Below are 13,908 nucleotides of genomic sequence, written 5' to 3'. Positions count from 1 at the left end.
TACCAGCAAGTTTTAGAGCACTTCATGCTTCCTGCTGCTGACCTGCTTTATGGAGATGGGAATTTTACGTTCCAACAGGACTTGGCGCCTGCACACAGCGCCAAATCTACCAGTGCCTGGTTTAAGGACCATGATATTTCTGTTCTCAATTGGCCAGCCAACTCGCCTGACCTTAGCCCCATCGAAAATCTGTGGGGTATTGTTAAGAGGAAGATGCAGAATGCCAGACCCAAAAATGCAGAAGAGCTGAAGGCCACTGTCAAAGCAACCTGGGCTCTCATAACACCTGAGCAGTGCCAGAAACTGATCGACTCCATGCCACGCCGCATTAATGCAGTCATTGAGGCAAAAGGAGCTCCAACCAAGTATTGAGTACTGTACATTCTCATATTTTTCACGTTCATACTTTTCAGTTGGCCAACATTTCTAAAAATCCTTTTTTTGTATTGGCCTTAGGTAATATTCTAATTTTCTGACCCACGGAATTTCGGATTTTCATTTGTTTCCACCTATAATCATCAAAATTAAAGAAATAAACATTTGAAATGCATCAGTCTGTGTGCAATGATTAAATATAATGTAAAAGTTATACCTTTTGAACACAATGACTGAAATAAATCAAGTTTATGAAAATATTCTAATTTTCTGGCCCTTACCTGTACACATGAACTTTGTGACGCTTGTGAAATTCATTAAATATTTTTTACCGACTTTTTTTCCCTTCTCATGTTTTGCTTCTTAGTAACCACGAGTGCAGAATCATAAGGTGCCTTAAATGGACTCATGAAGCATTTGGAGCAGCAGAAGAATTTTATTTCAAAGTTGTAGTTATAAAAAGCCCACCACATCCACTTGCTTCCACTAGTTCTTCTAGTTTATACAGACAGAACCCAGGATGAAGTGGTAATTTGATAAAAATATATTAAAGCAAGACATTCCTTTCTTCTTGGAGAAGTACAGGGTAACCATGCAGGCTACAAACCTCAGTTCCCTGAGTTAGTAACAAAAACATCCCCATGGAGGAGATTGGTATCAGCATTTAGCATCATCGTTTTGTATTGTCTTAAACAATACTTCAATCCATTGTGCAAGCATTAATGTGGAATCAAGGGGATCAAACAATCTACAATACAATCTACTAGCGAGACAGCCAATATTAAGAGGTATATTTAAATCTATAAATATTATTAGTGTCACATACATTAGGTACACTTGCACGGTCTAATGAGATTCACTACTTTTAATGGATCTCATTAGAAGCATGTGTACTTAATTTAAGTATCTTGTGAGCCTTCTAAGACTAAAACGAAGATCTATCATGCAGATATAAGGCCTGTACACAAGAATGCCATCATTCCATTATTTCAAACAAATCTCAAATAGTATGTTTGTATCTAGTTATAGTGCATTCAAGATTATAGCTATTAATATGAATACAAAAGATCAAGGCCCATCCGTGGCTTATTCACAAATTGTATTTAGATGGCATCTTGCAGCTGAATCCACTAATGCTGGAAACCTAACAACCTGGGTCATAGAAGTCCTGCTGACTAAGCTCTCGCATGTTCGAGTGTCCCGTCCGTGGCATGTTTCAGTATCTTGACCTCAGTCACATGTCCGCAGACCGGGATAGCTGCCCAGTGTCTCAGCACCATTTAGCGTCCAGAAGTCCAGTGCATGTCTGCTCCGTGCACATGGGAAGTCATTGGGAGCCCTTGTCAATCAACCAGGAAATGTCTCCAGTCCTGTAAAACAGCAAGGCAGCAGAGAAATACACAGTTTCAATGCCCAGGTTGTGAGCCATAACAATGTTCAAATCAACTCTTTTTATTTGCTCATACTTGCCAAGAAGGTCCTCCAATTTTTGAGAGTGCATTATTAGAATTGAAAGACATAACAAATACTAGAGTTAATTTGCACCAAATAAAAATGTCAAATAAGAGACAAATAAAGCACTAAAAGAATATAAGATGCGTTGAAGTATTAACTCTGCAACCCAGGAGATCGGGAAACCTGGGTTAGATTCGCCGCCTGGAGTTTGCATGTTCTCCCTGTGCATGCGTGGGTTTTCTCTGGGTACTCCGGGTTCCTCCCACATTCCAAAAACATGCTAGGTTGATTGGCAATTCTAAATTGTCCATAGGTATGAATGTGAATGTTTGTCTACTGTATATCTGTCCTGTGATTGGCTGACGACCAGTCCAGGGTATACCTCGCCTCTTGCCCGCAGTCAACTGGGATAGGCTCCAGCATAACCCTGTAACTCTAGTGAGGATAAGCGGCATAGAAAATATATGGATGCATTATAGCAATGAATTTTAAGTATACATCCATCTATATAAATCAGTGGTTCTCAATTATTTTCTGTCATGCCCCCCCCCCCAGGTACAGAAATGTTTTCATACTATTGAGAAACTGATAATATCTATTTATTCATCTGTACTGAACTGGAAAGTGACACCAAATGACACCAACTGAATTTTAAATCAGTCATCTTTGACTTTCATTTTCACTTTTTTTGTCAATTTTATTCATTCATTCATTAATTTTCTACCGCTTTTTCCTCACAAGGGTCGCGGGGGGTGCTGGATTCTAACCCAGCTGTCTTCGGGCGAGAAGCGGGGTACACCCTGGACTGGTCGCCAGCCAATCACAGGGCACATATAGACAAACAACCATTCACACTCACATTCATACCTATGGACAATTTGGAGTGGCCAATTAACCTAGCATGTTTTTGGAATGTGGGAGGAAACCGGAGTACCCGGAGAAAACCCACGCATGCACGGGGTGAACATGCAAACTCCACACAGAGATGGCCGAGGGTGGAATTGAACCCTCGTCTCCTAGCTGTGAGGTCTGCGCGCTCAATTTTATTCAAGTCGACATTTTAAATGCCACAGTTGCCCTTTTTACACTTTGTCTGGTATTAAACTTGTCATGTGATTAAGTCACATGCTGCTGTGTTCACACTCATAGCAATTGTCAGCAAACATACAGGACATAAAGACTATTGTAATTATGACCAGGTTTAAATCTTGGATGGAGACTTACTCCACATCTCGTTTCTTAATCGTCTTTCCGGATCCTAAGACCTCAGCCACTCGGGACACAATGGGATCATAGTTCATGCTGCCGACCGCAACCACCTCCTCTCCCCTGTGGAAGACCCGGCACAGATCAAGAAACAATATTACCAAGTAAATAAATAAATAAGCTTGGAAAAATTGCAATAGTTATAACAAGTAGGCAAAATAAGCATTTGATTTCCTAATGCTGGCCAAATGTAAAGGAAACATAGAAAATGTAATTATACTAACCTGGTGTAAAATGCAACAAATCTCAGTTCATCCAGGTCACCTTGGATGATGACATCATCAAATCCGTCGCCATAACCTTCACATAATGTAATTCAATGTTGAGTTATTTTCTAAAATAATATTATAGTACAGCATGTAAGTACATGACTTTACTGCGAGTGGGCAGTGTCTTCTTGTTTACCAGCATAGCGTATGGTCTTTCCAAACATGGCTGACCAGAAGTAAGGCACTGTTTTCATCTCAGTGACTCTACCCATCATGCTGAGAGCTGCGACTCTTCCTGCCAATGAGATGAATGTAAGAAAAAAAAAATCAAAGTCACTCACAATTGGTTCAAACAGTTAGAGTTAGATCCAACACACCGTGCACGTGAGCCATTTGCCAGTGAGGAATGTTGACCTTCTTATTGTTGCGCGGTGGGAAAGGAAAGGTCACCACATCTCCCCCAGCAAAGACATTGTCCACATTGGTCTGCATAATCTCGGAGACAGTTTAAAGAAACAATATGTTTAAATGTGACCTTGAAATCACGTTGTCAAAATCCTGTTGATGGTGGTTTATAATATGGGGTTGACCAGCCTGGACACATCTAACTATAGCATCATGGCTAATATTACTGTTGTCTCAAAGTTCTCCCATCACACTTTTGGATATTGACAACTAAAATTAGCACAATTATGCTATTCTATGGCTTTCATTAACATGACTCTGTATGGTTTCTGAGTATCACACTACAGACAATAGCAACCGAGCTTCATAATAAATGCAGTGTTCACCTTTTGCGGACTCTTTCACTAATTTTTAAAGTGCAATTTAAACATTTTTATGTGTTCTAGTCCTTTACAGTAATCCATTACAGCGATCTAGCGGTACTCTGTTATTGTATTTATTACTGCCACCCACCAGTAGGAGGTGTTGTATACTCACGTTGAGGACATGTGCAGCTCTACTTCTGTCAGCATGCGTTTACTTGCGAGCATATTAGGAAATAGCTGGTTAAATATAGAGCCACAACAGTCCTTATTGGATAAGAAAGAATACGCCCTTTGTATTCTGTGTTCTAATTGGCTGTAAACCATTGTCAATCAATCTCGTTGATGCCGCGAGCAAACCAACTAACTGCGTGAGCTGCTTGCTAGCTGTCATAAACAATAGAAGAAGAAGAAGAAGAAGAAGAAGAAGAAGAAGAAGCAGCTCACCGGCTAAATTAATCTTCGGTTCAAGGAGAAAATAATAGTGATTCATAATAAAACGTCACAAATTAATTACTTTTTTCTTTCCAGATGCATTAAAGTTTGTCATATTGTTTTTTTTCCCGGTCAGGTTTATGGGCATAATTGAATTTCCACTTGAGGGCTCTGTAATCAGTATAATAAATGGAAAAATGTCTTGAATAATAAATAACTCTAGTTTTGAAGTGATACATGACATGTCAGTCATGCTTATTATACTATTTACTTGGCAACTGCCCCACACAAAAAAGAGAAGGACCAGCACATAATTTGAACCACAAGACACCCCAAGGTGTTCTGTAGCAAACAAAACAGTTTACTGCTAGTGATTGATATTTAGTCCAGTGGCTTAAAACTACATTAGATTTTATACCCGTTGGATCAAAATTGAAAATATATATAATTCTTCCGCTTACAGCTGTGTGTAGTAAAATACCTTGTTGACAGTGATGAAGCCCTTTGAGTCCAAGTGAATGCCGCTCTGTTTCAAGAAGCTTGTTGCAGGAACACATCCTGCAGGACCGATAAACAGTAAGGATATATGTGTGATTCTAGAATTCTATTTTGCATGCTTTTTTTAGGATGGTAACTTTTTGTGTTGACCACATGTTGGCAATGGTCTTTTTCATAATACAGTCCTTGTGGACCATCATTATCCATGTCCACGTCTTGTGGTTAATTTGCAAAAAAGTCCACCATGACCCACTTCATAATAAAAGTGACCATCATGAGCGTTTTTTCCCAAAACCGTACTTTGAAGAATGTGTATTGTGTTTTAATGTTGGACCTCACCTGCTCCAATGACACAGACATCTGCTCGGAGGACTTTGCCACTCTTCAGTACCACCTCCTTCAGCTGTTGGAACACCACATATGTACACAATGTTTAGGTTTGGGTTCTCAATGAGAAATACTGAAAAAAAAAACACTTTTTATATTTTTTGTTACCCTTCCAAGATAATGTCCTAAGCCATATCCAACAAGAATGAGGCTGACCAACAGGCAATATTGTTTACATCGTGTTTATAAAGCTCTCGGATGGTTAAGATTATTTATTTCAGTTATTACTAGAATAGTACTAGAATGGTTTGTTTGCTTGCTTATCGCAGTGATTGCCAATCAGGGGTACGCGTTCTCCTAGTGGTACATGAGCAAATTGCAGGGGGTAGGTGAAAACACTTAATTTTCAAGATGATATGAATACTATATGAAGATGAACACCGGTTTATGGAATTGCACAAAAACTACACCGATTTGCAAGAATCTGTTGTTGTATAAATATGATGATATTAATGTATTTTCCTGTCTTTCTGCCGTCGCAGTCCAATTGCATTGGAGCTATGTATGTTGTGCGGTGATTGACCAGATCCGGCACCTAACCTGCATGCCATGATTGTTCCATCTCACAGGTCAGACATGTTTAGGATTTTGGTGAAGATTTGCTTCTGTTTGTGCTATTTTAGTCAGAACACTGCTAACAGATTTTGTGTGAGTTTTGCACCATTGGCACAGTCATGTATGATGGAGTTAAACCAATATGGATGTCTAGTGCTGCTGAGCATCATGTCATGCTGGGTCTCTCACTTTGTGAATACCTGTCCATGATGGCCAATCATCTCTGATACCTCATTCAGCATGTAGAACTTCACTCTGTTAGCCTCAAAGAGCTGCAGAATCAATACAGACATGACAAAGAACATAAATGCACCATTGAATTGAAATTTGCAGGTTAGTTACGATGTGTCGATACCTTCATTATGGCTTTCCCTACTTTCTCTCCTAGAGCTTTTTTAAACGGGACTGACTCGACCCCAATGATGGAGACGGAGTGGGCCTTGTCAGTCAAAGCCGCAGCGACCTCCATACCTGTCAACAGTGCCAACGAACACTTCAAATGTGCAGTAAAGTCAATTTGACAATGTTCGACAAAGTACCAGGATGTATGCTTATGCAATAACCACCTCATTTCTTACCAACAAAAGAAGTTCCCACAATCACAGCGTTCTTGTTGTTGGCCAGCCTCGCTATACTATTAGCGTCCTCAGGTGTCCGTACATGAAACACATTCCTGACATCTTTGCCCTTGTAGTTCAGAGCTTTGGGTCTTTTAAACAGAACATTTCATTGAAGTTATTTGGAGAAAGAAAAAAAAAACAAAGTCCAAAGTAATATTTTTCCTGACTTGTTTCCCGTGGCGATAAAAAGTTTTCTGTATTCCATCCTCAGTCCATCCTCAAAGGTTACACAGCGCATCTTCACATCAATTGCCACCACCTGAAGACGATATCACAAGTTGGAGTTTTTTCAAATATTGCCAGATAATTCATTCATTCATCAGCTGTCTTTGGGCGAAAGGCGGGGTACACCCTGGACTGGTCACCAACCAATCCCAGGGCACATATAGACAAACAACCATTCACACTCACATTCATACCTATGGACAATTTGGAGTCACCAATTAACCTAGCATGTTTTTGGAATGTGGGAGGAAACTGGAGTACCCGGAGAAAACCCACGCATGCACAGAGAGAACATGCAAACTCCACACAGAGATGGCCGAGGGTGGAATTGAACCATGGTCTCCTAGCTGTGAGGTCTGCACGCTAACCACTAGACCGCCGTGCAGCCCCGCCAGATAATTCAGATTTATTGAAAAAAGGGTAAATTTGTCAAAGAAAAGACTTGCGACCTCGACTTGTAATTGCCTTATGACATCAGGCACCCCAGCAAACACACCATCAACCCTGCCACCCGACCCACACCGATCCCCTCCCAAACCCCCCCCAGTGCACCCATCCTATTCCCAGTGCCCCAGCAATCCCTGCACATCAAGCCACCCTCCAACAAGGAGCCAAAATGGCCCTACCCGCAAGGGTCTGTGATCCCTGGGAGGACCAACATTTGTGATGGTTTGTTTGTACTGTGATTCAACAGTCCTCTTCATCACACCACCAACATGTCAGTAACATGTGTTCAAAGCGACACCTGATATCCAATCACTGCACTTCGTCATTGCAAGGCCGCACACGGGATGCTCCCAGAAGAGGCATCCACCAAACCCGGGGTTCCACAGAGTACAATCTGCAGGCTGCTGTGGCCCCGACCCTTCCAAAGAGTAGACTCACACCCCCGGAAGCCCAGGGCAAGGAAGGGCCAGCCAGGTCCCATCCCGACATCCCAATAAGATGCCCAACATCACCATTGTCATTTTCTTATGCTGATTATCAGGAAGAAATCCCATGGTTGTACTGCCTCCTAGTTAGCTGTGTTTAAGTTACCAAATATGGTTCCTTACCTCTTTTTCTGTGAGCAATTCAATGTCATGGTCTTGCAGAAAGTCCATTGAGCGCAACCTCAGCTGTTCTGCTGTGCTGTCTAGGGACTGAGGGGTAGTACATTAGTGCTGAATGCATCTATCAAATATAACAAGATAGTCAAGGAAGAGCATTTCGGGGTCCAAAGAAACAATCTGGAAATATTATTACTGCTGGTGTGTTTTATAGTGGTAAGTATAACGTGTGATGATGTAAGCTATAATCTTTACAAACTCATAAAAACTCTGATGGGGCTCTGTGTACAAACCTTACTCAGTTTAGGCCTGTCATAAGGAGGATGTCTGTCCATGGTGCACATGACAATGCGGTCTGTGAAGCCCTCTTGCCTCAGCGTCTCTGAACACACCAGACCTGCTGGACCTGCCCACATTGTCCATCACTGAGGCAAATTACTTTCAACCATGATTGTAATTATTGAGGAATTGCGTATACAGTAAATGCTGAAATACAGTGGAACATTTGTTCAACAAGCTGAGGTTAATTGGAGACTGAAAATTTGACTGAAAATGAATGTGTGATTCCACTGTATTGCAGAAATTACAGCATATTTGTTTGAAACATATTGTACATTTTATTTTATAATTGATAAAAAGAAGCAAAATGACTAACTTCCAAGACACTGACCTGATCCGATAATAAGAACGTGAGTGAAGCCTGTGCTCGAGTTGATGACTGCTGAACATCGTGCCATGGCCTTCGTCCTTTTCTGCGACTGAAGAGCCTGGAAAGTTATAAAAGCTGTCAATTATCAACTTGTGTTTATTTACCTGCATTAATTATTACTCTTAAAAAAAAAGAAAACCTGTGTCACCTGCTTGTTTGCCCGGATGATGACCTTGTCCTTTTCAACTCTGACCTGCAGCAGACAGACATGAGTCTTGTGTACAGTCTTGTTAAGTAGTGGCGGTTCTAGCTATATGGGTCACATGAGCAATTCCCTAGGGAGGCATGGTGGGTGGGGCACTGGGGTGGGGGAATCCTACTAATACTTAATACGGATTTATTTTAGTCAGCATCCACCACGTTTTGTGGATCACACCAAAGGAGTATTGAGGGGACGGGTGCCACTGGGCCTCATCCCTCAGGTTAATTAAACGGTAAAAGTTCCGGCTGAGAGGTTCACCTGGAAGATGGGTAGGCTGTCCAGGCCTGGGAAGTCCTCGATGTCGCCTGTTGCGATGTTAAAACACGCACCGTGCCAGGGACACCGGACATGTCCTTTTGACAATACACCTTTAATGACAGAATTAGAAAAGGATAACGTACTGTATATGTACAAAAGGATAATGTTAATGTATAAAATTACCTTTGACCAGAGGAGCGCCGTAGTGCGGACACTTGTGGCCCATTGCTGAGAACTCGCCATGTTCTTTGATCAACAAGGCTCTGCCACTTCCCAAGTCCACTTCTCTCATCCTTGAAAACATCATTAAATTAACTTCATTCACAAGGATCTGTCTGAAGGCTCAAGGTGTTGCCATGTGCTGCTGTTTGAATTGTAACTGTAAGCTAGCATGTTTATATAACTTCACTTTTTCAATGAAAAAACTAAATCATAAATTTACAAAACATAAAAACATCTATAGCAGGGGTCTCAAACACGCGGCCCGCGGGCCAAATGTGGCCCGCAGGACACTAGTTTGAGGCGCCCGCCTTGATATGAAACTTTAATGTTAGTGCGGCCCGCGCAAGTTTGATATGGATGCTATATACGTAAAAATTATTACGTTTGATTAACGTTCATGTTAAAGGTTAAATAACTGTTCATAGTTATCCTCCCTATCCGTGTGGAAGTGGTAAGTTTTTTGCTATTTAAGTTTAAAGGAAATAACTTGAAGGCTACCGTTTAGGTCGCTAGCTCTCTAGTTTGCGAGTTAGCATGTGTCTCTTATGACCCTGCAGTTGCGCAATATGTTGTGAATAAAAAGAGTATAAATGTGACTATAGTCGTGTTTTGTCATGTCTACAGGGCTCTAATAATGCTTTGTTAATTTTAATCTGAAAAAAATAATTAGTCTACCCACCAACTATATGTGGTTTCTTAAGTTTTTATTATTTGCCGTTTTATTATTATTATTATTATATTTATTTATTTATTACTGATTGATTGATTTTCTTTATTCTTGATTTGTTTATTTATTTTTAATCTTATTTTGTGTAGAAAAATAAAAAGTAAGATATTTGAGAACAGTGGAATGTTTTATCAGAGCTTTTCTTGTAGAAAATTTGTTTTTAATAAATGCGTTTTTTTTTAAATCCTGATGCGGCCCAGTCTCACCCAGACCCGAGCTCCAGTGGGCCCCAAGTAAATTGAGTTTGAGACCCCTGATCTATAGTGTTTTAAAACATCCATAGAAAACACAAAGTAATTTTGCTGCGTGCTTTGGATGGGACAAAGCAGTGCCATTTGGTGAACTAATGAAAATCTACATCTATTTTCTCTTGTTATGTTCCAAATCACCCTGCGAATGACGAAAGACCAAGAATAATGAACGTCCGCATAAAAAGTCCTAAAATAGCCCTGAAATGCTTTAATACCGTAAACAAGTGATTCCCAACCAGGACCACGTGTATCCAACTCCATACTAATTTATCATAAAAACAAGGTTTCATCCGCTTACTGTCCATTTTCCAGATCTTTAACATGGCAGACAGAGGCCTCCACGTAGTCCCGTGATTTGTGGTAGACTTGGAGCGGGGTGGAGTCGTCGTCTGAGCTGTGTCCGAGGGCCCCGTTTGGCCTGCAGTCTGCAAAGGGACTCGCCTTGCCATTAGGTGACAGGCCATCCACCTCTTTTTCTTTTTCCAGCAGAGATAGTTCTACTTTGACTTCAACTACACAACACAGACACACACACACACACACACACACAAAATACTTGTCTTGACATTTTCATGTATCCCCTTCACTTGACATGACATTGTTCTATTTGTTGTCTTCTCTTATTCAGAGCAGCAGATTTCAGCTCAGAAAGGCCGTCTGAACTTAAACTGAGGACAAATCAAATGTGACAACTCCACAAGTGGAACAAATGAAAAAGGGGAGAAGGTGAATGAACTCATTTAAAGAGCAAACTCGCCTTCTTTCTTTCCTTTTCTTCTTTCCTTTTCTTCTGGTTAGCTGTCACCATGAATTGATTCATGCTTAGTCTTAAAGCTCACATACTGTATGTGCCCTAAGCCGCATATATCAAACTCAGCAAACTTCAATTTGAAGTTTGCGTTTTCTTCCCTTTTTCATCCAAAAAGATAATTAAATTACAAATTAGATCTAATTTTCTAACCATGAAACAGTACAGTTTTGGGAACATTTTTAATTGATAAGTATAGTTTTTGCACGTTTTGGTTTTGAAGGCATTTTTAAAAACTTAGATGCAATGTGATGCGCTGATGTTTGAGTTTATACTACTGAACACAAACTGCAGCAGGCTGTATCTGTTTGTATGGAAAAATCTGCTGATTGTCCAGGTCTTACACAGTAATCTGGCTGGAATTTTCTCCCACTGAGTAAGTCTTTAATTAAAACTAATGGAAAATCATAACAGTGTGGGCAAGGGCCGAGGAAAAGAGAGAGAGTAAAGAGAATGTTACTCAGTTTAAAAGAAACATCATCACACAATTTGTATGACGCTTAGTTGGTGAGGTCCATAAAAATCAAATGGTATGGTGTTGTATTGTTTAGACAGATAATTTAACACCTCAAACATGTGATGCATTCACTACATGTTTAATCAAAATGCTAAAATATACAGTGCTAGTCGTTCAAGCTCATCTCTTAACACTGAAAACAGATAAACATCCATTATCCTATTTTAATATTCATATTTCAGTATATGTGTAGTAATCCTCTTGCTCAAGATGCCACAATAGCATTAAAATTCCTCCCCCGTGAAACATTATCATGCAAGCAGAGTGGTTTGAACATAAAATGATGCACATAACGCTGTTTAAAGATGGGTAAGCATTCTTCAAAATAAGTCAAACTGGAAATATCATAATTTCTGGTATATAAGATGCTACTTTCTTCTTAAACTTTGAACCCCAAGACTTATACAGAAGTGCGGCTAATTTATGACCATGTTCTAATCTTATGACATCTCCTATATTTTGGAAGTAGTACTAATCATGAGCCAATCACGAACCATAAGGGAACTCAACTCATTATTACTCAAGAGTCTGACTGTATTTTAAACTTGCATTGGTACTTGTCTTGTATATTTCATAGCTACCTTTTGGGCGTTAAGCTGCTGTGTGATGATTTTAGCCTTCCATCGATGTTGATTCTATGAGTCAGACTGTTATATTGAGTAATGACTTGTGGCTTGTTGGGTGGTTTCTCATAGCTCATGATTGGCTCCTGTCAAGTTAAGAGCTGCTTGGCCCACACAAACTTATGCAGGTTAACGCAGGGTTTAAATACCGGTACGTCTTATACACCAGAAATGATGGTAAATGGCTTCAGCAGATAGATACACTACCCCTGGAACACAGACTTATTTTCTAAGATAAATATACACTTCCGCATTTCCAGTGCTTGCTTTTTCTTCCTCACCTGACTATATGTGAAAAAAAGAGTTATGTGTCCCCAGTGTCCCCAAAAACAAAGGCAGGGACATCAGCCTAACTTCATTATTTATCTGAAAATGTCAAAAGCTCAGCGTGCTGTTGCCTGTCTCAGCACCAAAGGCCGTGTTATAAAAAGCTGTAGTCAGCTAAAATGTAAGGGTAAATATCAGGACCTAATGCTTTGTGTTTGGTTTTCTGCATAGCTACATGGTTCCTATAATGAATACAAATGCAAATGTTAAAAAAAATTATTATGATGATTATTGCTCTTACAGTATCAGCCTATATCAATGTATGAAGATGCCGGTCTTGGTATGATGCAGTGCAGTTCTACACCAATGCATAAAAATAAACACATTGTATTTCTACATGAATATTTCTTTACTTTGTAAGGACAGTTTGTATATTGGATCAAGTTACCTTGTGCAGCTGTATCTGTACGAAAGAGAAAGAGACAGTCACCTGGTTTGGGTTTGGAGAAGCATCCGCCCATGGTGTGCCCGAGATTGAGGGACAATGAGGGAGAGGGAGGGAGGGGGAGAGAGAGAGAGAGAGAGAAAGAGACGAGGTGTATGAGTTGGGTCAGATCTTCTGGCCTCTAAATCCTTGGATGTAAAAATGTCACAGAAGTGGTGGTATGTGACCCTGCAGGTCCACGGTGGACATCGTACACATCAAGTTCTCCACATTGTCTGCATGGACACAATAGAACACCACATTAACAGGTTCCCATCAAGATACATGATCACTCATCACATCCATAGGGCTTTCCAATGAAAGGATATTGTCATTTTCAGCATTGACAGATTTATGATGTGATCAACATTATACCCTAATTACTAACATAGACAGAGCAGCTATACACTTTATTGGTGTTTTTATTGCTCCAAAACGTCCTCCGAGGGAAACTTCACCCAGAACAGTTTGGTGACGAACAATGCTTTTCTAGCATGACGCCAAACCTTGCCATAAAGCAAACGTAATATCACTAGCTCGGTCCGGAAACTAAATCATCAATATTTTGGGGCGGTGGGCAGGAAACTCCTCAGACTTTAATCCCTTTTAGCAGGCACAGCCCGGTATCGGTTCTTGGCAAGGCCAACTTCCAGTTTCAATTATTAAAAAAAAAACAATACTAAAAATAAAACAATAATTATTCATCCATCCATTTTCTATGCCGCTTATCCTCACTAGGGTTGCAGAGGTATGCTGGAGCCTGGGGCGAGAGGCGGGGTACACCCTGGACTGGTCGCCAGCCAATCACAGGGCACATATAGACAAACAACCATTCACACTCACATTCATACCAATTTGGTGTCGCCAATTAACCTAGCATGTTTTTGGAATGTGGGAGGAAACCTGAGGAGTACCCGGAGAAAACCCACGCATGCACGAGGAGAACATGCAAACTCCACACAGAGATGCCCAAGCAGTGATTCCAAGCAGGAGTCTTCC

At 40.5% G+C, this 13,908-nt stretch overlaps 1 protein-coding gene across 3 annotated transcripts in view; it reads right to left on the bottom strand.

Moving 5' to 3' along the window:
- Nucleotides 1–704: 704 nt before the first annotated feature.
- lztr1 (leucine zipper like post translational regulator 1) overlaps nt 705–13,908 on the bottom strand; it is a 32,411-nt gene continuing 19,207 nt past the window's right edge. Inside the window, exons 2-20 of one of the 3 annotated variants that reach the window (XM_058070727.1) lie at nt 12,916–13,145; nt 10,509–10,722; nt 9,194–9,303; nt 9,011–9,120; nt 8,699–8,743; nt 8,512–8,608; nt 8,135–8,247; nt 7,848–7,934; nt 6,735–6,826; nt 6,526–6,656; nt 6,303–6,418; nt 6,148–6,219; nt 5,345–5,408; nt 4,989–5,065; nt 3,683–3,791; nt 3,502–3,600; nt 3,321–3,396; nt 3,055–3,159; nt 705–1,745 (exon numbers count right to left, since the gene is read on the bottom strand). In XM_058070727.1, the coding sequence (XP_057926710.1) occupies nt 1,703–1,745; nt 3,055–3,159; nt 3,321–3,396; nt 3,502–3,600; nt 3,683–3,791; nt 4,989–5,065; nt 5,345–5,408; nt 6,148–6,219; nt 6,303–6,418; nt 6,526–6,656; nt 6,735–6,826; nt 7,848–7,934; nt 8,135–8,247; nt 8,512–8,608; nt 8,699–8,743; nt 9,011–9,120; nt 9,194–9,303; nt 10,509–10,722; nt 12,916–12,946 (1,791 nt within the window). In that variant the 5' untranslated portion in view covers nt 12,947–13,145 and the 3' untranslated portion in view covers nt 705–1,702. Of the gene's footprint in view, nt 1,746–3,054; nt 3,160–3,320; nt 3,397–3,501; nt 3,601–3,682; nt 3,801–4,988; nt 5,066–5,344; nt 5,409–6,147; nt 6,220–6,302; nt 6,419–6,525; nt 6,657–6,734; nt 6,827–7,847; nt 7,935–8,134; nt 8,248–8,511; nt 8,609–8,698; nt 8,744–9,010; nt 9,121–9,193; nt 9,304–10,508; nt 10,723–12,510; nt 13,146–13,908 lie in introns of those variants that run through there. The other 2 variants (XM_058070726.1, XM_058070725.1) reach the window with 2 other exon arrangements.

This window comes from Doryrhamphus excisus, chromosome 4, assembly GCF_030265055.1.
Source record: "Doryrhamphus excisus isolate RoL2022-K1 chromosome 4, RoL_Dexc_1.0, whole genome shotgun sequence".
In the NCBI taxonomy this organism is placed as follows: domain Eukaryota; kingdom Metazoa; phylum Chordata; class Actinopteri; order Syngnathiformes; family Syngnathidae; genus Doryrhamphus; species Doryrhamphus excisus.
The sequence above is the reverse complement of the archived record's forward strand: the minus strand, read 5'-3'. Positions and strand labels throughout refer to the sequence as shown.